The sequence below is a fragment of the Pleuronectes platessa genome, chromosome 1 (assembly GCF_947347685.1).
Source record: "Pleuronectes platessa chromosome 1, fPlePla1.1, whole genome shotgun sequence".
Taxonomy (NCBI): domain Eukaryota; kingdom Metazoa; phylum Chordata; class Actinopteri; order Pleuronectiformes; family Pleuronectidae; genus Pleuronectes; species Pleuronectes platessa.
The window spans coordinates 9084663-9107527 of record NC_070626.1 but is presented as its reverse complement, the minus strand read 5'-3'; the positions used below and the strand labels follow the sequence as shown (position 1 = coordinate 9107527).

Below are 22865 nucleotides of genomic sequence, written 5' to 3'. Positions count from 1 at the left end.
TGGATCCCGGTGATAATAGACTGGTCCCTGACCGTAGGCTTGATCCTGCTGATTATAGACTGGTCCTAGGTTGTCGGCTTGATTCGGGTGATAATAGACTGGTCCCAGGTTGTCGGCTTGATCCGGGTGATAATAGACTGGTCCCTGATTGTCGGCTTGATCCGGGTGATAATAGACTGGTCCCAGGTTCTCGGCTTGATCCGGGTGATAATAGACTGGTCGCTGGTGACCACCGCCTTGATCGATGTGATCCATGTTATGATGGATTGGTACCTGGTTGTCGGCTTGATCCTGCTGATAATAGACTGGTCCCAGGTTGGAGCACTGATCCATGTTATGATGGACTGGCACCTGGATGTCGGTTTGTTCCCGGTGATAACAGACTGGTCCCTGGTTGTCGGCTTGATCCGGGTGATAATAGACTGGTCCCAGGTTGTCGGCTTGATCCTGGTGATAATAGACTGGTCCCAGGTTGTCGGCTTGATCCTGCTGATAATAGACTGGTCCCTGGTGACCACCGCCTTGATCCAGGTGATAAGAGACTGGTCCCAGGTTGTCGGTTTGATCCAGGTGATAATAGACTGGTCCCGGGTTGTCGGCTGGATCCCAGTGATAATAGACTGGTCGCTGGTGACCACCGCCTTGATCGAGGTGATCCATGTTATGATGGATTGGTACCTGGTTGTCGGCTTGATCCTGCTGATAATAGACTGGTCCCAGGTTGGAGCATTGATCTATGTTATGATGGACTGGTACCTGGATGTCGGTTTGTTCCTGGTGATAATAGACTGGTCCCAGGTTGTCGGCTTGCCAAAGTGTATTTACTCCCTCTCCCAAGCCTTTATAAAACTAATATTTCAAAGAATTCAGCAGCAACAAAGATCAAAGCATACAAAGACGGCAAAACAGATCAAAGAGCTCTAAAGGACAGGAAATGATCTGTCATAATTTCCTAAACCTTGCCTGTACTTCTTTATAAAGATTAAAGAACCTCAATGCAGAAAGATTGAGATCCAGTAGATGGCAGTAATTAGGGCTGAACGATTAATTGCATTTGCGATAAAATCGCGATATGATAAAAGGCGATTTTCTAATCGCAACGTGCGCGATTAAAACGTGCGAAAGAGAGTAGGGCACTTGGCTGCTGTCCTCACCCGCAGGTTATAAAAAGTGCATGCCTTGTGTTTATACTTACAATGACTTTGATTAAATTACTTAAATGCACACTGATTTGTTGTTCTTGTTTCTGTAATGAGCAGTTTAATAAAAATGTGGGAAAGAATATTGTACAGTAAATGTATCTAATATTGTGTTGGTCATATTTAAATCATTCATTATGGTTTTTTTGGGGGGGGGGGGAAAGAGGATAAAATAAAAAAATCGCATATTAAACGCAATCGCAATATTTGGAGGAAAAATCGCAATTAGATTATTTTCCCAAATCGTTCAGCCCTAGACTTGAATGTGCACAAAACTGAATCAGGGAGTGTGCATGGGTATTCGACATATAATTGGCCCCTTTGTGTAAGTTGTGGCCCCTTTTTTGAGTTGATGAACTTTAATGCCACGCCATTAATATGATGTTTGACGAAAAGTCACAGTAATCTTATGCCTACATTATCAATGTCTTGAAACCCATTTGATACAGTTTGACATTGATGAGGTCAGTGGATGAAGAGGAATACAAGACATGCAAAAAACGAAACATTTCCTGTTTCCACCAGGGGGCGCTGTGATTTCAAGTCATAATTTCTGTGTAGATGTCATCAGGCCAGGACTCTTGTCTTACATGTCTTGTCTTACATACACCTGTGTTCCAATTATGGTGCAGATCGGTCATAGGGAAAGCTAGAGGCTGGTTTCAGAGCCGTTGTAAATGTACTTTGCAACGCCCAATCCAAATTACTCCAGAATACAAAAAAAAACATAGACTTTGAATTTCCTGCAAAGTTCCATTACATTTTGGGCATGTGTAAGCCCTGAAAAAGCCCCCTAAAGGCAAATAATAATAATAAGAAAAATCTTTAAATTTCAATAGGGACTCCCACCGTTCGGTGCTCGGGCCCTAATGATCCAGATTGACTTTATTCATATAACTCAACAACATAACCGTTTGTGTACGAGCATTGTGATTTAAAGAGACAACTTGGAACACCTGCAGCTTAAAGTTTATGTAAATTGCATAGAGATTAAGTGAGCAGTGATTTTCAAGTCTCACCAGATTCTTGAGGTTTGGATTCTGACAGAGACTGCAACAGGTTTTTGCTGCATTTATCTCAGGATGTACAAAAAGCTCACTTTTGGAAGACCCATCCTAGATTTTTTTGTGTCACTCTTCCACATGCCTTGTGGTTAACACTCCCCCAGTTATGGCACTCGCACAGCTGTTGTTCATCTCAACTCTGGAACCCTGTGGATCCATCAGTGTCCACAGGCCTCTAGGTGACTGCTCTCTAAAGCTTCTACCACATAGACCTGTAGCTTTATGTAGGGCAGTGTGTGACTGACAGTCACTCCGGGAAATGTGCTGGTTTCTTCCACAGATTGCTACTTTTCAAAAGCTTTGTTGCATGATTGCCTGGAATATTACCTTTTTTTTTTTTACGTTAAAGACATTTCACATTCAGACGCACTTTACTTGAATTCACTACACACAGGTGAGCTCTATTCAAGTTTTGTGACTATAAAAGTAAAAAAATCTATTCATGTGAAATGACCTTAACCTCTGCCAAGCAGATTATGTTTTCTTTATCTGTAGTTGCCAAGATTGTGCGAAAACTCCTAAACAGATGACAATGAAACTTGGGTCAGGGACGAAACCATTACACTTTGGTGCACGACCGGTACAGGGGGCAGATCCAGGAATCTTCTTACACTTTCTGCAACATTGTGAGATTGGGCGCTTTCCCACATTATTGATTTATCTGAGAATAATTCATGGATCTTAATGAAAAACAGGTTTGTTGAGGGGACTGATATTTATGAGTTTGCAATCTGAAACAGATCCAAATAAAAACCTTTTCATGAGGAGACTGCTCAGCATTGGTGGATGTGTGCACTTTTGGAGGTTTTCTAGTTTCATATTTGTTTGATTCAGTCACAGCAAAATGGAAAAAGTCCATGGGCTGTTTGTACTTTTTATCTGCGCTGTAATTTGGTCTAAATGCTCCATCAAAGTGTGAGGGAGAGGAGCACAGAATGCTCTGAGCTCCGGATTCTGTTTGTGCACTTTTTTCAAGAAACCCTCTCCTGTGGGAGTGAACATAATGGATGGACACAGTTTGTCAGGGACACGATGGACACGGAGGGTCAGAGCCGACGCTGCACAGCAGCGATGGGACTAAGTGGGATTGCATAACAGAACGTTAGTGTGAATAAACCTTTGTTCTCTGCTACGCATTATTCAAAACCAAGAAGTCGTGACTGACAACATTTTGCCTCTCTTCCCAAAAAAGAAAAGCATATGGATAATGAATGTGGAATAATTGACTAAATTAAACTATTATTCTGATGAGAAATACAATTTTATATAATTACCATTAATCACAGCAAATTAATATCATAAAGCGTGAACCAGAAAGACTATTATTTGTAATTGGGCAGTGGACATTGATGTATGAATGAGGTTATTGAATGCAGTAATTTACCTCTATTCAAGATATAATTAGTGAGATGAGGTGATCAGATTATTTCTGCTAAAGAGTACAACTAAGTTTGAAGTTAGTTTGTCAGGTTTTTATTCCACTGAGTTATTATTCCATCATATTTATCATGCAGTTGCTGGAGTTTGCATCATCTCAAACAGTTCAGTGTAAATATACAAACACACCCGCTCCATGTTTTAAATGTCATAAACTAAAGATCACAATGTATTTATATTTATTCTATCAAGTTTCCTAAAAGTGCAGGAATCTTGTGTCTTATTTCAGAATACAGTGTGTAGGAGTTTCAAGTCTTCTCCTTGAGCTGCACAGTGTATGACAAACACTTGCATCAGTCTGTGGGAGGGAGCTGGAGCGCTGGTGTAAAATTTGAGGAACTGGAATGAGGGTGGAGTACATTTACAACAGCCTCGGCGAAGCAGCCAATCGGACAAGTCGACACAAACTAAGAAGTTCCTAGAGAGAACATGCGTTTTTTTCCTTCCTGTAATTTTTTTCTTTTTCTACTTTCACATTACTTAACATGAGCGGAGATATTTACATGAACTTTTGAATTCACAATGATCTTGTGCAGGCCTGGCTTCACTGAGTGAAATGACTGCAGGTTGATGCCTTGCACAAAGGCCCTATAACAAGTTTTGGAAGGACGTGTTCCTCAGGCTCTGCATTAGCCTTGTGATCTCCTCTATGTGACACATGCTTGAGGGCGACACGGGCTCCTGGCACCACTCTGTGTGTTTACTGTGAGAAAAAGCAGACATCTGTGAAAAGGACCTCAACAAATAAGGGAGCCGTGTTTCTACCAGAGGCTGCAGGGGAACAGTGAGGAATCAGTGAATCATCAAATATCTGTGCTATTGAGATCACACTGTATTGAGAGGACGCTGACACCTGAACTCTTATTGAAATATTGATAGAACATCAGACATGAAATGGCCAGGCTTTGTTCAGTGAAACTAAGGAAGCTTTCAAAATTGCACACTGTTTTATTTACATCACTTAAAAAGTCATTTACAGTGTCCCAAGAAATTAGAATGACCTGAAACTGAAAACATATTTACATGAAGTGAGGTGTGCCTCTGAGTCTCAAGCTCAGATCTTACAGTGTTAGTATACAGACAATACCTTTCTAAACAATGTGAAGAATGAGATGAGTTTGAGGGGGAAAATGCGGGTTGAATGCACAGGATATATCTCCAACATCTCCAACACGGGAAACCACAAGAAACTGCAGTTTACCAGTGAAACACATCAAAGGTGTGCCAATATCTGTTGTGTAATGTGCAAACAAGTTCTGTTAGAGATTGTTATCTGTGCATTTTTAATCAAATCAGACTGCGTGTTGAAGCAGGTCAGAGGGGCGTCTAACCCTTGGGAGGGAAAGTTGTAACAGTTGTGGCCTGCACTGTGAGTTCTGTGTATGATCAACATTGAACATGCAAATTAACCATAAAAATCCTCCAGAGGAGCAACTACTGTATCACCTTTCAATAAAAACACTGAACATATTCCCTTCTGCATATTCATGCTCTTTCAGGACATCAATATTACACTTACGCTTGACAATTGTGTCTGGTGTCACCATAAAAAGCTCTGTGGCCATGGTTACCATTTGACCACCCCACCAGTGATGCTTTCACCTGGCAACAAGGGAGAGGCAACAAGCGACTCCTATGTGACAGGATGTCTGTGAAAGTAGGCCTCCACAGGAAACTCAACCTATCTATATATCAGCATGACAGAGCCTAACCACCAGTTAAGTCAAACCAACCAGAGAGAGGTAATTAATTGCTCCTCATCCCCCCCGCACAGCTTCATCTGCAGAAATATCACAAGGAGACAGACGCCGAATGATTGGGATTGATCTGATGGTTGTGTGGGTAGAGTCATCATTGGTGTGATGAGGAAAACGCTTCCTGCCTGTTAGCAGATGGGATGAGGACGTGTTGCGCAGCAAGCTGGGTCAGGAGAAACGTGCTAAGGACACAGCATCTCAGATCTTCAATCTTTTGAGATTGAAGCGGAAGCGATATCAACCATCCAACCACGTCTCCGGGGCTTTGCCTCAGATGTAGAGAGAACCGTCAGCGGGTCCTACATAGCCAACCCAAATCAGAAGAACATCGATCAAAGTCCAAATACCAAGGCCTCCGAAGCTGAACAGTTTGCCCAGACCCTCTCTCCACTGGCCCAGATAAAATCGGTCTGCCCCAAAACCACCAAGTGTGATGCTAAAGAAAGACATGAGAGAAAAAGAAACACAGATAAAACAAACAGAACTACTGTCAGAGCAACACATGCCACTTAAAGTAGGAATTTGATCTTCACAAAGGGGGTTATTTTTTTTTTTATTGTCTGCTCTTTGTCCAACTATTAGGAGGATTACGCAAAAACTACTGAACAAATTGTATTGAAACTTGGTGGAAGGGTGTTTTATTGGCCAAGAAAGAACCCATTAACTTTAGGAACAGATTGGATTAGGCGGGCAGGTCGAGAATCCCGCCCAGTTTAACATTTTTTAAGCTAATATCTATGAGCAGGTTAAATTTAGGGCGAATTCGGAAAACGACCTGGATGTATTTGATCTGAATACTAACTGGTAATTAACTGGCCAATCAGCCATGCCCTTCTAGTTAAGGACTGTATCATCATCATTTCTCTGATGGTGGAAAGTTTACCTGAGTGCTAAGGCTGTTGACCATTTATATCCTCCAGTCCAGTCACAAAATAAACGTTTCCGGAAACGCCTTTTACCTACGGAGGGAAAACACATTTAGTGGACAGAATACAGCAGCTCTGATGTTCATGGCAGTTCTTCAAAGAAATTTGAAAAAAACTGAAACAAAGGAACATTTCCGGAAAAAATTTGAAAACATACAGGTTTACTGCAGACCTATTTTCTTTAACAAATCTTAACACGTAAAACCAGAAAAGGAACATTTGAGGTATGTTTAAAGACAATAAAAAGCTAAAAGTCCTCGGAGGATAAACCGTGTGGTAATTACCACTGTACAGAATCACATCCAAATCACACATTACAAATCTACAGCTACAGTAAATACTCTATCTAGTAAATTACATTGAGTCTTCTGATGACCCAGGGACATTTAATTAAACTTAATTATGGACATTAAGTTATTGATGCGTCTACTTTCTGGTCTCTCTAAGAAGACTACAGTTCAACTGCAGCCACTTCAAAACTCAGCTGCTCGGGGGTCAACTGAGACCAGAAACAGAGAATTACACATTACACCAATTTGAAGGTCTCTGCTAGCCTGGATGCCAGACGAACTTAGCCCCGCCCACAACATTTTGGTCGGGCAGTTCAGAACTGCTCGACCAAATCTGTTGTGGGCGGGGCTAAATTCGTCTGGCATCCAGGCTAGGTCTCTGCACCAGCTGCTTCAGAATTAATTTTAAATCTCTTTTATTGGTATTAAAGCTCTTAATGCTCTTGGGACTAAACATCTATCAGATTTTCTTTTACTATTTGATCTTTCTCGAACCCTCAGGTCTTTTGGTCATGAACTTTTAATTTTATCCCAAGATAGAACAGGAACCCACAATGAAGCATCTTTTAATTTGTATTATTCTCTATCTATTCTCCCTTAAAACCTGAGGACATAGACTGTGGATAATTCAAAAGGCAAATTCAAGACCTAACTTTTAATTGGGCTTTTAAATTAATTTTATGTATTTTCTGTCTATTTATTTGGACATCAAAAACAAGACTGTTTTACAGTTATATAATTTATTCAATTCTAATTTATTTGTTCATCTACTTACTTATGCACTTTCTCTGAATTGTTTCCACTTTAATATTCTAATTATTATCTCTGGTTTTACTTAGTCCTTTTAGTCCGTTTTTTATTATTTTACATCTAGTATTGTATCTTTATATTGTTCTGATTGCTTTGATTCTGTAAAGCACTTGGTGGTACATTGTATGAGAAGTGCTATACAATACAGTCTGATTGATGGAGTCTAAGTGGATGTCCTTCAGTAAACAAATCCTTTTCTGCTTATCTATCTTTTCCTGGCAAAGGGTGATTTTTTTTTTTTTTTTTTTTTTTTTTAAAAATTGCATTGATTGAGAGAATCTGCTTTCGACTAAAGGCAACGAAACCTCGAAGACTTTATCGTACCTAAACAATGTACATGGTCTAACACGTCACACGTGGCGTTGTAGAGCTTGCGTGGGCAGGACACTGTCATACAGTTGGTGGAGTTTGAGCAGCGATACTGGGACGGATCCAGCTGCCAGCAGAACTGACAGATGATGGAGAGGGAGAAGTTGGTTTGCTGCTGTCCTGACTCTCCCTGGGAATACAAAAACAACAGGAAATCACTACACAGCTATTCCTAAATTTAAGGTAGTTATTTTTCTATTATATCTAATTCTATCAGCAGACTATGCACAAAATAAACCTCTACTCACTATACAGTGAATCCCTTTCTTGGGTTTACAAGTGAATGAGGCTGGTTTCCCGTAGGTGCAGTTGTACTGGTAATTGCACTGAATGCAATCATCTGGCAGGCGACTACACAAACCCCCACTGGGACAGTTGGAGGTGTAGTTCTCTTCATCAGAAGGAGACACTGCAAAACAGCAAACGTTGAGTTATGGGAATTAATTTCTGCAAGTAATCAATGTTACGTAACAAAGCTTTGATGCAGGATAATTTAAGACTTGGCGCCTGGGATCCCTAATGGGTGTCAACAAACTTGTGACTGCTTCCCTCTAAACCTATTGCTAATCTGGGAAATGCTGTGGGAGGTAAATTACACTCTGGCTCCAACAAAAAGGCCGTCAAAGAATGAGTAAGCAAGGCTATTTTCTCCTGATTGCACCAGTAAGACTGCGGTGACTGCATGGCTATTGTCTGGTATAGTTTTCACCTTATAAGTCTGTGTCATCAGGGCAAATTGTGGTTCTAGAGACATCTGCTGTAACAGGAAGTACCTCAGAGGCCCTTCTCAGCACTTTGGGAGGTTTTTTATGTCTTTCTGTTAAAAGATTCTGGCCCTGTTCAGACCTGGAATTAACATCTGTCCTGAGGTCATGTTTTCAGGTCCGGATTTGTTTGTTGACACTGTGATCAGATCCCCCTTTCAAGATCTGTATGCAAATAAACAAACCGACCGAATTATGTTGTTTTTAGCCAGTCTGACTATACAGATGGATCCTTTGTCAATGTGTGTGTATGTGTGTTGGTGTCAGAGAAAGAGAAAGGATGAGAGAAAGAGAACAGAGCCAGAAGTCGCAGAGTAAATAAATGTGAAATGTGCAGTTCTAAAGAATAATTTTGCAAAATTTCTAAAAAATAAAGTGAATTATGTGTTGGTCAGTGTTAATATTGTGGCCACCAATAAATCAATGAAATGAAACTTGGAAATTTTGGTTCACTGTCAGCTATATAGGTGGTCCTTCAAATGTTACAAATATTTTTCAGTTGCAAACATAACAAAGTGGATATACCCTCTCAAGACAAAGCTTTGTTTCTCTGTTCATTTTTACTACAAAATTAGATTTTAGAAGGATAACTACAATATTATATAAAAAATTTTGTTTTCTGCACTCGGGTAAATCATTTTGATAACACCTCACAAGTGAGGCAAGATGTTCTGAGAGTCATATGCCTGCGTGTATGATTCGAAGAAAAATCCAGTCAGGTAATATCAGAACCAAGACTTTGGCTGCCATCTACGTTTAAATTAGTAATACAAATGTTCTGCAGTCATGTCCTACGTACAACTTAGTTTGACCTACAGTGCCTTGCATAAGTATTCACCCCCCTTGGACTTTTTCCCATTATGTACTGTTACTAACTGGAATTCAAATAGACTTAAATAAACTTTTCCCCTTTTGATCAACAAAACATGCATAGTACTTTGGAGGTGCAAAATAAATTTTATTGTGACACAAACAATAATGAGAACAAAAAAGTTGACATCTGTTGGGTGCATAAGTATTCACCCCCCTGTGTCAATACTTGGTAGAACCCCCTTTCGCTGCAATTACAGCTGCAAGTCTTTTGGGGTATGTCTCTACCAGCTTTGCACATCTAGAGATGGAAAGGTTTGTCCATTCTTCTTGGCAAAAAAGATGAAGCTCAGTCAGATTGGATGGAGACCGTCTGTGAACCGCAATCTTCAAGTCTTGCCATAGATTCTCTATTGGATTGAGGTCTGGGCTTTGACTGGGCCATTTTAAGACATTAACATTCTTTAATCCAAACCATTCCTTTGTAGCTCTGGCTGTATGTTTAGGGTCATTGTCCTGCTGGAAGATGAACCTCCGCCCCAGTCTCAAGTCTTTTGCAGACTGCATCAGATTTTCTTCAAGGATTTCCCTGTATTTGGCTCCATCCATCTTTCCCTCTATTCTGACCAGTTTCCCTGTACCTGCTGAAGAGAAGCATCCCCACAGCATGATGCTACCACCACCATGTTTCACTGTTGGGATGGTGTGCTCAGGGTGATGGGCAGTGTTGGGTTTTCGCCACACATAGCGTTTTGCATTGAGGCCAAAAAGTTCATTTTGGTCTCATCTGACCAGAGCACCTTCTTCCACATGTTTGCTGTGTCTCCCACATGGCTTCTGGCAAACTCCAAACGGGATTTTTTATGGATCCCTTTCAACAATGGCTTTCTTCTTGCCACTCTTCCATAAAGGCCAGATTTGTGGAGTAGACGACTAATAGTTGTCCTGTGGACAGATTCTCCCACCTCAGCTGTGGATCTCTGCAACTCCTCCAGAGTAACCATGGGCCTCCTGGTTGCTTCTCTGATTAATTTTCTCCTTGTCCGACTCTTCAGTTTGGGTGGACGGCCTCCTCTTGGTAGGTTTGCGGTTGTGCCATATTCTTTCCATTTTCTTATGATGGATTTTATGGTGCTCAGAGAGATGTTCAAAGCTCTGGATATTTTTTTATAACCTAACCCTGCTTCATATTTCTCCACAACTTTATCCCTGACCTGTTTGGTGAGCTCCTTGGTCTTCATGATGCTGTTTGTTCAGTAATGATCTCCAACAAACTCTGAGTCCGTCACAGAACAGGTGTATTTATACTGAGATTAAATTGCAGACAGGTGGACCCTATTTACTAATTATGTGACTTGCAAATGTGACTTGTGAATGCAATTGGTCGCACCAGATCTTTGTTAGGGGTTTCACAGTAAAGGGGGTGAATACATATGCACTCAACACTTTTCAGATTTTTATTTGTAAATAATTGAGAAATCTATGTAATATTTCCCCCCACTTCCAAATGATGCACTATTTTGTGTTGGTCCATTACATAAACTCACGATGAAATAAATTTTAATCTGTGGTTATACCATGACAAAATGTAGAAAAGTCTAAAGGGGGTGAATACTTATGCAAGGCACTGTATATGTTGCCACAGTAAAACGAACCCTGGTTCCACGGTTGTGATTGACGTTGATTATAGACTAGTGTGTGTTCACCTGAAGATGCAGCAGGGACCAGTGGGCTGGTGATGACAGGACCATGCTGGGCATCTCTGGTGTAAGGGGGCTCCTGGCCAACATGAGGGGAGCTCAGGTATCCTGACAACAAACCAGTGCGACTTAGTCTTAGTTTTCTGTCACGATCATGGTCACGCAGTTCAGTAGGTAATGGGAAATGGGTACTGGTGTCAAACGGGTGCTGCATTCACGTGCCATGAGACATACACGACAATATCGTGTCTAGTTTAAAAATACAGTAGTTATGTTAGTAACCGGATGAAGGTCTTTGTGTAAATCATGTAAGATAATGTCTTACAAGACGTTGACATGATAGTGGCACTATTGTCAATTTAGTATCAATGGATGGCTGCTAGCTTTTCTTTAATCTAAATGTAAAGCTATAAATGGATAATTTACACAAAATGCCTGTTACATTAGAAAAACGTTCCTAAATCGGAGCTATTCACTGCATCCTCGATATTGCTAACTAGCTAGCTAAGGCCAGTTTTAGCCCGTTAGCCAACCAATCAATGCTAACTCAATGGGAGGAAGCTAACGCTGTGGTGCTAAAGCGGCCCCACATAGCCCGAGTGAAAGGAAAATGAGCCCCATATAGGAAGCAGAGTGGTATAAACACGTGCCTGTCTCCATAGACATACCGTTCACACACTGTAAGACCAGGTCCAGGACCAACAGAGTCATAATCCCGCAGGTTTTGAAGCAGCGTCCTCGGTCCGGTCTCCATGTTTGACAGATCGTAGCCATTGTTGCTGGCGAGCGGTGGAGGATGCGTTCAAGTCAAGTAGGAAAAACCGAGTGTCAGCGATTATCTGATGGTTTGAAGATAAATCTCAGGCTGTTGTGAAATAATCTAACTAAACACCTATATTCTTCCACAGTGACTTAAACTAAACTAGTATAACTATACATTTATTTTATTGCTCTAAACAGGTCTATCTATTCCATTTGTATTAATTCTCAACTCATTTTTATTTTGATATAGATTTATACTTTATATTTCTTTAACACCTTCTGATTCCTTTCATAGTACTTTTTAAAATATTTTTCTTTGTTGTTCAGAGTTGATTTAAACTGTGCTTTCAGATTTTGAGAAGAACATATTTGTCTGTATGTACTGCACCTTGAATCTACCTGTGTATGAAAGAGGCTTAATAAATAAAACATCCTTGCCATGCCTAATAATCAAGCAGCTAAAAGGACATGTGTGCTTGTACCACTCATCCAGTCACACACTTCTTAGATCAGCACTTGTTAGGGCAAACGCTTCATCTTTGTGTTAACATTTATAATCTGTAGTTTTTTGAATAATTTGCAAAACTTGCTCTGTGTAAGGTGCTACATTAGATAAAGTTGAATTACTCAACTTTACTCCATGGCAATACATTGTATATTACAAAAAAATGTAGATAAATTGCAGACAACCTGTATACTTATTTTATAATTGCCCAAAGCAGCCTTGTGTATCGTACCCTGTATTACTCAACAGCTAAATTACTACCACTATTGAAGGTTGTACTTTTATTGTTGAGGACTACAATTCTTTACACCTCACTGAAACCTACTGGCTAAAAGCATCTGCTCAGCACCATGTTCCTGCTTTGGAATGGGTAAAATCATTAAGCATCCAGGATGAATTCATGGAAGGCTGTGTGTCTCTACTGCTCCTTCTTATGGATCTCAATTTTGTGAAAACATTACATCACTTATGTTGTGAAAGAGCAAAACACACATTTGGAAGATACATTTTATTTTTCGACTGTTCTCCATTGATACAGACCTTTGAGAAAATAGACCAATGCCAATTTCACGTTCACAAACTTTCTGTACTACACTTTCCCAGTACCACCTGTTTTTTTCGTGCCACCACTTCTCCTTTACCAGCTCTATATATACCATAATTTACTGCTCTCGTGGCTATAGTTCACACAGTGAGGTATTTAAATGCGAGCCTTCATCTTCATCAGAACTCTTCCTCTGCGTTTCGACAGCGGGATTGTTTGAGCATGGTCAGGCGAGCCAGCACCTCAGCCACCGACAGCTCTCCATGGACTTTGTTGTCCCTCGTGCGCACATTAACATTGTTAGTCATCTTCTCCTTCTCTCCGACCACTGCCAAGACACAAGATGATACAACAGCTTGACACGGCCCAAGTCACACAACACACACACACACAGCTACCCTAACACATTCCCTGCTTTGTACAACTGAATTCAACAACTGTGGATGGTGAGCCAGACTGGACACCCATTCACTTTGTATTCAAACCAGTTAACAATGCTATTTTGACTTCTGATTTCCTAATGGTGAATCTGCTGACAAGCCAAAAGTGAAGTACCAAGTCAGTTTTTTGTAGTTTGCTACAAATCACATTTGCTTTACGCAAACATTGTATTTTGGACATCTACGGTGCTCAATGCAGATGGATTTTCTTTTTTTTTTTTGGGCATGTTTTTCTAATCAAGTATTCACCACTTATGTGAGGGGGAATAAAGAAGGGCATGTCATGCAACAAGATCCTCTAGACATTCAGTTCTGCAGTGCGCACCTTTACCATTAGGCTGCTGGACACCATATAAATTGCACACAATGTTTCCCACAATAGTAAAAACTCTGAAAATTATTGACCTAGGTATAAGGTATGAATAATTCCTGTGAAGAAGGGTTAAAGCATGTGGAATAAATGCATAGTCTTTGTGTGTTTTCGTGTGGTGTGTTCCTTTAAACCTGCAGCCAATGAAACCACATGTAGTCCACGTCTTGTGTCTTCATTGTGGTGATTGACAGTAACAACAAAATTGACCACTTCGGTACACTTTTTAGGTAATTGCAGGAAAAACCTGAGCGCAAGGTGGTGAAAGTGCTTGCCAAACCAGTGGTGAGTCAGTGTTTACCCTTTTCTTACCAAGAATGAAGTTATATTGGGCCAACTGTGCATTTCGGATTTTCTTGTTTAGAAGACAACTAGAGTCCAGGTCAGCCTCTGCCATGAAACCAGCTTCTGTAAACTGCTTACACACCTGACGGATAGAAATACAATTAATTGACCACGTCCCATCTCTATTTTACAATTCTGAATGCAGTCGATAATTATCGTCTGTATTAACATGATGGTACTTAGATGTGGTCGAGATCTGGAAACTAGAGACTCACCCTCTTGGCGTAATCCTCACAGGACGGGTTGACAGGCACTAACATCACCTGACGTGGAGACAGCCACAGAGGCCTGGTGCAGGGACAGAAGGGTTTAAATGAAACAAACACACAACACAAATTACAAGGAAAATAATGACCGAAACCATCTGATTTAGCCGTTGAACCATCACTGACTATACCAGACAGATCACAGTGGTGTGCCACATCAGCATTGTGCACAATGGTTAATTGAAAGATTTGTTTTAAGAGTAATACAATTTTAAACATTAGCTACCAAATGCGAGAGCAGGCCGAAAACAACTCACCATTTCCCTGCGTAGTTCTCGGTGAGAATGGCAATCATCCTCTCCACTGAGCCCAAGATGGCACGATGGATGATAACTGGTCGGGCTCTGTCATCTCCATCCTTCCTGTAAGACACAGCAGAAGAAAGATCATTCTATATGTTACACTGGCCTGACCAATGCACAAGCCACATTCTCTCAGCTGCTGTATGTGACGTGTATTATTTTGCCATGTTGTATTTACAGGTTATTCCTGGTGAGATGATAGATTAACCAGTCATCTGCTCGGTGAGTTCAAATTTGCATGTGACTCTTCACCTCTTAAGTGCACAGCTCTGGGGAACACGGCACAAGCTGAGGTACCTCACTCAGAAGGAGATTCACATTTAATCATCTGTACATAAGGCACACAGACTCAGCAGTGTGTCAATGTTTTTGATTTGATGACTCACCCCACGAAGGTCAGGTTGAAGCGGATAGGCAGCTGGAAGTCCAGCTGAATGGTTGCACACTGGTGGTAACGTCCAATTGCATCTTTGATCTTGATGTCAATCTGCAGTGGCACAGAAAGAATTACAGCGCTTTTCAGGACCCGGGGGAATTAAATTGATTTTGCGTTTGGCAAGAACTATCAAGACATGTCCTGACCTTGGGTCCATAAAATGCACCGTCTCCGGGGTTTAGTTTCCATGGCTCCCCAAACTCATTCAGGCTGTTCTCCAGTTGCTGTCAACCATGAGGAATAGGTTAGCATATAATTTAAATACAAACAATGAAAAGCAATTACTAGGAGGCAGGCCAAGTTGTACTGAAGAATCAATTATTATACTACAAAGTGAAATGTGTGTCCTGCAGTTTGAAATGCACCTACAAAATGTCAAAAGAACTTCATAATAACTTGCACAGTAGTGAATGCTCTTTCATCTACAGAGCCAACTCATTTATTTGCTACAAACTATATTTTGGCAAAGTACTTATTTTATGCCACCAATCATAATAATGCATGACACAGTTTACCTTCTCTGCCGTGTTCCACACAACGATATCACCCAAGTACTTTTCTGGACGAGTGGAAAGGTGAAGCTGGAAGGAAAAGCCGAATACATCGTAAACACAGCGGAGGAAGTCCAGACAGCCCTTCATCTCCGTCTCGATCTGGAGCACAAACAATAGAAAGAATACTCATGAAGTTTTCATGATTTCAAAAAAGAAAGCATTCTCTTCTATTGTCCTGGTGTGTCAAACACTCCAGGTGTGGTCACCTGGTCCATCGTGCAGAAAATGTGGGCGTCGTCCTGCTGGAAGCGCCGCACTCTGGTCAGGCCGGTCAGAGTTCCTGACAGTTCGTTCCTGTGGAGGACCCCAAGGTCTGCCAGCCTCAGAGGAAGCTCCCTCCACGAGCGAGGCCTGTGGCTGTACATCAGACTAATGGACAACCACAGACAAGGAAGTTAATGAAATGCAACATGTATCAAATATAATTACATCTACAACATTTGATAAAACACACCAGTGCCCGGGGCAGTTCATCGGCTTGAGAGCAAAGACCTCATCTTCCACAGGGAAGGAGAACATGTTTTCGCTGTAGTGCTGCCAGTGGCCAGACGTCTCCCACAGTTTACTGTTGTAGATGTTGGGGGAGGCTACTTCTTGAAAGCCCCTTCTCCAATACTCATCCTATAAAAAAAGTAAAACCACATAAACAGGCTGAACACGCCAGTTGGATTGCACAGGTAATCTGAGTTGAGCTCAATCATGACTTCTGGCACAAAACCTGGAGTTACTGCGACCGAAATCTGAATTTAGAGGCTTAATCAATTTGTTGTCCTTAGGCAAAATATTGTCCAGTTGATCTGTTAAGGTGTCAACAGGAGAGGAGTGATGTCAATGGAGAGATTTCATCTGTCAATGTTAATTAGGAAGGTGATAAAAAAAACATGCACGCTCAGTCAGCTTTTCCTGACTGTATATGATTCCCTGGATGCCATGTGCTAAATGGCAACATGCTGCTGCAACAGTGACCATTAATGCATTAAAACCAGCCTCAAAGAGCGGACATTAAGGAGATTACCCTTCACCGTGCCTTCTCACCATTAAATGTTTTAGTGGTAGAGTCATAGTGGGAAACACATTGTATGCTGGTCTATTTTTGTTTCACAGCATCTGAAGTGACGTGATAATTATCTTGCACGACCTCTGTGTTATGTATGCTATGTATGAGAGGCCTTCTTGGCTTTTTCTGGTGTGTTGGTGTATGCCGTGAAAGTCTTCAAGATGTCAACACATCACAGAGACATGTTTCTGAACAGCCACTGAACTTGGCAAAGGAGTCGTTCAAGTTGCTCCAAAACGAAACGGTTGTTCAAGAATGTGGTTTGCTCATGACTGAGAACTTCTGTGTACTGTTTACTGTAACTCCCCAAACACAAGTTCCTCTTCAACATAACAACCATGAGACCACTTCCAAATTATCCCTCCATGAGGCCCAGGACACGCAACACATTGTTTTAACGCTGGTGGGCTGCAGACAAATTCATTAGCACCACAATTTGAAAAAAAATGTGGTTCTGTAAGTTTAGACTGGAGTCTGAATGGGGAAAAAAGACATAATTCTGAAAATGTGCAGCAGTCAGAAGTGGGCTGTGCTTTTGAAGAATTTTTTAAACTGACTGTCACACTCTTTGTCTTTGAGCTCCTTGGAGTTAGCAAGTTTTTCAAAAGTCAAGGGTTAGTGGTTTGCATTGTGAGCAGGATATCACCAATAGTATGATGATGATGTGAAATGAGAGATTTGTTTCACAGACATCTCAGAAGTGCTTTTTTTTTTATATACAATATAGATGCTGGTTAAAACAATTTTTACCTATGGATATTGCTTAAAGAAGACACTTCCCCCCTTTGTGCTACTGTGTTATAATTCTTTTTTTGTGCAAAAAGTCTGTAAAGTAAAAAATTTAAAATTAAAAACTACAGTAAAGGGAGCTCCTCTTTACCACAGAAATCGGGCAATGATCAGCTTACCTTGATGAACTCGATGAGCGTGTTGTAGATGTAGGCCCCGCGCGGCATGAAGAAACAGCTGCCAGGGCTGAGATCATGGAAGAAGAACAGCGCCTGATCCTGTGAAGCAGACAAAGGAGACTTATTAATGACTTTCGGTCTGCAGGTAGAACAAGAGAGACACTCCACTAAGCACTGCAGGGAGTTATCCAATCATCAGGTAATAGTCCATCTATCAGCACCTGCCCACTGACAGAAAGCTCAACTGAGTCAATGGAGCGAAAGAGATTGTATTTATGCATGTGTGTGTATTTCAAAATGTTAATGTTGACCCAAGACATGAATTGAAATCAATCCTAAACAAAGAAAATGGATGTGTAAAGACAAAGCTGTTGCCTATGATGAAACATAAATATATGTTATAAATTATTTTAAGGAAGTGGCATTTTCTAGAAACTGAACTCCCGATCAACTATCACCACTATTATTTGGTTTTGACATGTCACCAGAAATATTGCCAAAGCAGTTTTAGCAAGCTTCCTTCACTTTGTTTTCAACAAATTGATTTATGGGTCTGTAGTTTAGATAAAGAAAATATATCAAAAATGAACACAACTAGTGCAGCTGATGCAACAATGTGATTAATGTGACTCTAACTGCAATTTGACTTATTTTCAGAGTGCAGCAGTAAAGAGGAACCCTCGGGGCAGAACAGAATGTTTCTGCCCGATGGACCAGCGGTAGCACTGGTTAAGCCTGGGATCAAGCTCAATTCTTAAAAATAAAAACAGACCAGGAGCACGCTAGTCTGGAGGGAGGGTACCCAACAGAATTTATTGGAAATGAGCCTGAATTACTGAAAGAAGCCTGATTCTTGTGATTTTACTTTAAGAAACACCCTCCACGAGACCACTTTATATTCACAGAGCAGTGCTAATATTTCCTCATGTCAAAAGTAGTGAGGTAAACATGTCGGATCAGTTTTATTAGACTGACACAGCCGGATCCCAGCTGGTGAACCTTAAGGGACTTTATCCCGCCAAGAAGCGATTGGGTAACGCAACTGCATCGCAACGTTTCCCGAATGTTGTGGGTTGACTTGGGATCACACCCAGGAGCGCCATCTTTAAAACAACATGCCACTTCTGTCACCTCCCTCCAACTGGCTTCGATCGCAATAACCTGACTCTTGCTTTTAATAGGGAGCTGTGTTGTAATCATTGCGGATGAGGTGCTGCCTTTTGCGTCTCCCCTTCTGTGAAACCAGCTGGGGCCCACAGATGACTCACAGTTGTCTCGAAAGTGAAATTACAAAAAGGAGCAGACTGCCCTCAGCTGGTGAAAAGCAGCAACAGACAATTTAGTGCAGAACAACGTGGTTATCAAGTGACTCTTAAGCTCTTGAATCTTGTTCATCTGAGTTGGAGTTTCTTTTAGATGAAAACATGTTTGGCCTGAGCCCTTTTGGATCACAGAATTGTGTGGAGTCAACTCAACCCTTTTGGGAAAAAGGCCTTTACAGTTCATGTTTCACGTTCTTTGTCCAGGTTCATTTCAGCCTTTCACCACATCTAAAATACCACAAAGCTACTCGAATGAGGAAAAACTCCGCCACAAACCTCACAGGAGATGTGCCAGCCATCACATTATACAATTACGTATCAAAATCCACTTTGTACTGGGTTTTAGGTGTGAGCCAGCTGGGTGGGCTTGAACATGACTGCCTGGAGTGACTCACTTTGCCAATCTTGCGATGGTCTCTATTCTTGGCCTCCTCCTGAAAGCGCTCCCACTCCTTCAGCATCTTGGAGTCGGGGAAAGAAATCCCATAGATCCTCTGGAGTGTTTCCATATCGGAGCGGCCTTCCCAGTAGGTGGAGGAGTTCTGATGACAGAGGATGGAAGCGAGTTGAATATTGACATCTTTAGACAAGATGGCAAAAGATGACTTTGATACAAATTATTAAAATTAGACCCTGTGTGTGTTTTCAGAATACCTTGTAGATCTTCATGGCCTTGATCTTGCCTGTGTGCCGGACATGGGGACCTCTGCACAGGTCAATCAAGGGCCCACATCTATCCAGCATTCACAAGATAGTTAGCTTTTCAAGGCCCAGAAATAAACATCCAAAACAACAACAATAACAACATCTTAAATGAAAGAGATCCAGCTACTATCTCTTATTTTCAATATCTCACAAACTAACCTGTAGACTGTAGTTGTGGGGGTGGTGACTTTCTCATTCAGAATGCGGCACTTGAATTTGTTGTACTGAAAGATAGAAGTCAGAAGTCATTCTTTGCAGTAGGAATAATTACCACACACACACACACAACATTGTCTGTCTTGATTAAAAAATTCAAGCAAGGTATTAGGATGTAGTAAGACTGGGTCGATCTGTAGAAACAATATCAGTTTTTGGAAGCCGGATATGTTTTAGGTTCAAGAAACAGTGGCAGGGAAGGATGATAGCACCTTTGGGGTTTCTTAATTCTGCCAGACAAGCAGAGAATTCTTTGCCGAGATTCTCATTCTCACCTTAAACATGTTGAGCAGTGTCTCCTTGCTGATCTCCAGCCGCTCAAAGGGCTGTTTTTCCTTCACCACAGCCTTACACATAGTCTCCAGGTCCCCAAACTCGGTGCTGGACACTCCCCTGGAAACAGCAAACGTGTTCCACTCATTATACAGTAAGTGCTCATGGTCAGGGCTACTCTGACAAGTAACATGACGTTTATTGAATTAACCAGTCATGTTTGACATGATGATGTTGTGTTGAGAGTTTAAAATGAAAACAGTACATCTTCTGTTTAAAAAACCCTTTTAGCTCCACAAAATTAAGACTTAACTGACACACAGAAAGCACCAAAATACACAATTAAGAATAGAATGTTTAAAATTGAGCCAGTACATACAATCTGTTGACTTTTTGAAAAATATAATCTATGTCTGATAATTGACATTTACAGTGAAAATACTTGCTCACTTCTGTCCATCCAGGAACATGTCATAGTAGAAGCCATTCTCGATCGGGGGTCCATAACATAAACAACCTCCATAAAAATGCTCCATTGCCTCCCCCAGGATGTGAGCACTGGAATGCCAATAAACCTAGGACACCGAAGGAAGGTTGATTTACAGATCACACACATTTCTGTACAACAAAATAAATTTATCTTTTTCCTGTATTTGCACTCACAGCCTGAGCATCGTCGTTGTCAAAGCGCAATATCTCAAGAGAGCAGTCCTGCTCGAGAGGTCTGTCCAGGTCCCAGAGCTCCCCGTTCACCCGAGAAATCACAGCATTGTCCGCCAGGCCCTGGCTGCAAGATCAATGCAAGATATTTGTCTCAGCCATTCTGTATCCAAATTCTACAGAAAGTTTCCATTCATTACATGAAAAGGAAGATGGGGGTGGGGTCACCTTTGGGACACGTAAGATAAAATTATATATTTCTTTATCGGTCGCACAACAGGGATATAAGCCATTCCTAAGAGAGTCAGGTCTACCCCTTAGTTTTATAGCTAAATAATTTGATATTTTTATCAAACTGGCAAACACTAGCTGTTGCAGATTGGATATCGGATGATTGTGACCAGCCGCTGTTGTACCAACCTGATATCACAGGCACACTGGTACGGTGTGGTGATCCAAGCCTTGCCGGCCACCTTCCGTCCGTCTGGCAGCTCCACAGTGATGGGCTTGCTGTCTGCGGCTTTCTTTGCCAGCAGGGCATCACTCTCCCTCTTCAGCTGCTCATAGAGGCTGAGACGCTCTGCAACGTAGCCAGGCCAGGGCTTCAGCTGCGGTCAAGAAGAATAATAAAAGACTTAAGATATTGGTTTTGCAAGTGTTGGACCAGAGGCCAACATCGATTTATTTTCTGTGAGGAACTGTAATATGACGACTTGTGTCCATGTTAGTACAATGGGTGAACAGTGGGGAGAAGATCTCCTCAGGGTCCTGTGTCACCTCCTTCGTGCCTCCATCTCCTTGTTTCTTCTCCTTCTTGTTCTTCTCACCTGATTTGGTATCAGGAGCTGCAGCCTGTTAAGAAACACAGACTTTAATAATAAATATGCATCTCATTTGTAAAGCACTTTTAACAATACTTTAAGATACCTTGCATATAGGTAGAGGAACAGAGAAAGCAACGCATGAAAGTAAATAACCAAACGTCAATCATTACACATTAAAAGCAGTTCTGAAAAGGTATGTGGGTTAGAACTAACGTTTTGATGGAGGCAACAGGCGGTGGTCCTAAATGAAGAAGGCGGTATGGGGGGGACTAAGGTTGAGCATGTCAGTGAGGTAGGGGGTCTGGTTGAGCAGGGATTTGTGAGTGAGAGGGACTTTGAATTGGATCCACTGTAGGACAGGGAGCCAGGGAAGTTTCTAAAGGACAGGGGTGATGTTTAATTTGTCCTCTTTGTAACAGCTGTTCTCCTTTCTATATAAATAAAGTTACACACACTCACGCACACACAGATCTATTTGTGGAGGTGCGCTGCTTCCAGGCCCCTCACCCTGTAGCAACACTATAACTAACTACCAGTCCTTGCTCCCTGACTATTTAACCTGTTTGACAGTCTCTACAACTACCTTGTGCTCAGCTCGGTTGTTTGTCTGCGGGTCTTTGCGGGTGTTTTTCGCCGGAGCTGTGCCCCCCTTGGCGGCTTGCGGTCTCCTGTCCTGCGCCCCCTCCAGCTCCAGCTCCGCCTGCAGACCCCGGCGGAGGTGCAGCAGCCGGTACTTGAGCTTCTCGTTCTCGGCCCGCAGGGTCTCCAGCTCCAGGGAGACCACCTCGACACCGGTGGCGGCCAGACCTTGGCACAGTCCATCCCGAAGAGTGGATATTTCCCGGTTGAGGAGCCGAATCTGCTCCTCCTGGGCGGTCAGACGTTCAGCCAGGCACGCTGCCATCTTTAAAAGACCACCACGACCACAGTAAACTTCCGGTTGCTCGAAAAATAAAAGACTCTTTGACTCAAAAATGATAATAAAATATTTTGAATCAGTTCATTTAACATGAATGTATACGATTTATAATTTGTACATATATAACGAACACTTCCAGTAACCATTTATATGTTTGTGAATTGAAAATCAGACGATCTTAAATTATTATTCTGATTGGAGCGGTCAGGTCAGGTGGACTGTGATTGGTTGATTTCTTCAAGGCGTCTGCTAACTGCTAGCCTGCTAACGTTAGCCTAGCTGTGATGCTAGCCCCAGGGCTGGAGGAGAGGAGCTTGTGTTGTTGTTCCGG

The 22865-nt window shown here is 41.7% G+C and overlaps 2 protein-coding genes across 2 annotated transcripts; both read right to left on the bottom strand.

Annotated features, from left to right (window-relative positions):
- Positions 1 to 4628: 4628 nt before the first annotated feature.
- tm2d3 (TM2 domain containing 3) lies at positions 4629 to 11952 on the bottom strand. Its single transcript, XM_053423734.1, has 6 exons — positions 11795 to 11952; positions 11133 to 11234; positions 8101 to 8261; positions 7808 to 7982; positions 6341 to 6416; positions 4629 to 5893 (listed from the first exon to the last, which is right to left on the bottom strand). Exons 1-6 carry the CDS (start codon positions 11898 to 11900, stop codon positions 5728 to 5730), a joined length of 786 nt encoding a protein of 261 aa, XP_053279709.1. The 5' UTR covers positions 11901 to 11952; the 3' UTR covers positions 4629 to 5727.
- A 934-nt stretch (positions 11953 to 12886) lies between these two features.
- On the bottom strand, positions 12887 to 22855 carry tars3 (threonyl-tRNA synthetase 3). Its single transcript, XM_053419426.1, has 19 exons — positions 22199 to 22855; positions 21569 to 21643; positions 21212 to 21399; positions 20795 to 20918; positions 20582 to 20706; positions 20134 to 20251; positions 19802 to 19866; positions 19592 to 19670; positions 19333 to 19479; positions 17616 to 17714; positions 16105 to 16271; positions 15857 to 16019; positions 15612 to 15749; positions 15243 to 15320; positions 15047 to 15147; positions 14616 to 14720; positions 14308 to 14380; positions 14060 to 14174; positions 12887 to 13265 (listed from the first exon to the last, which is right to left on the bottom strand). The coding sequence occupies exons 1-19, from the start codon at positions 22517 to 22519 to the stop codon at positions 13117 to 13119; spliced, it is 2430 nt and encodes an 809-aa protein (XP_053275401.1). The 5' UTR covers positions 22520 to 22855; the 3' UTR covers positions 12887 to 13116.
- Positions 22856 to 22865: the final 10 nt, after the last annotated feature.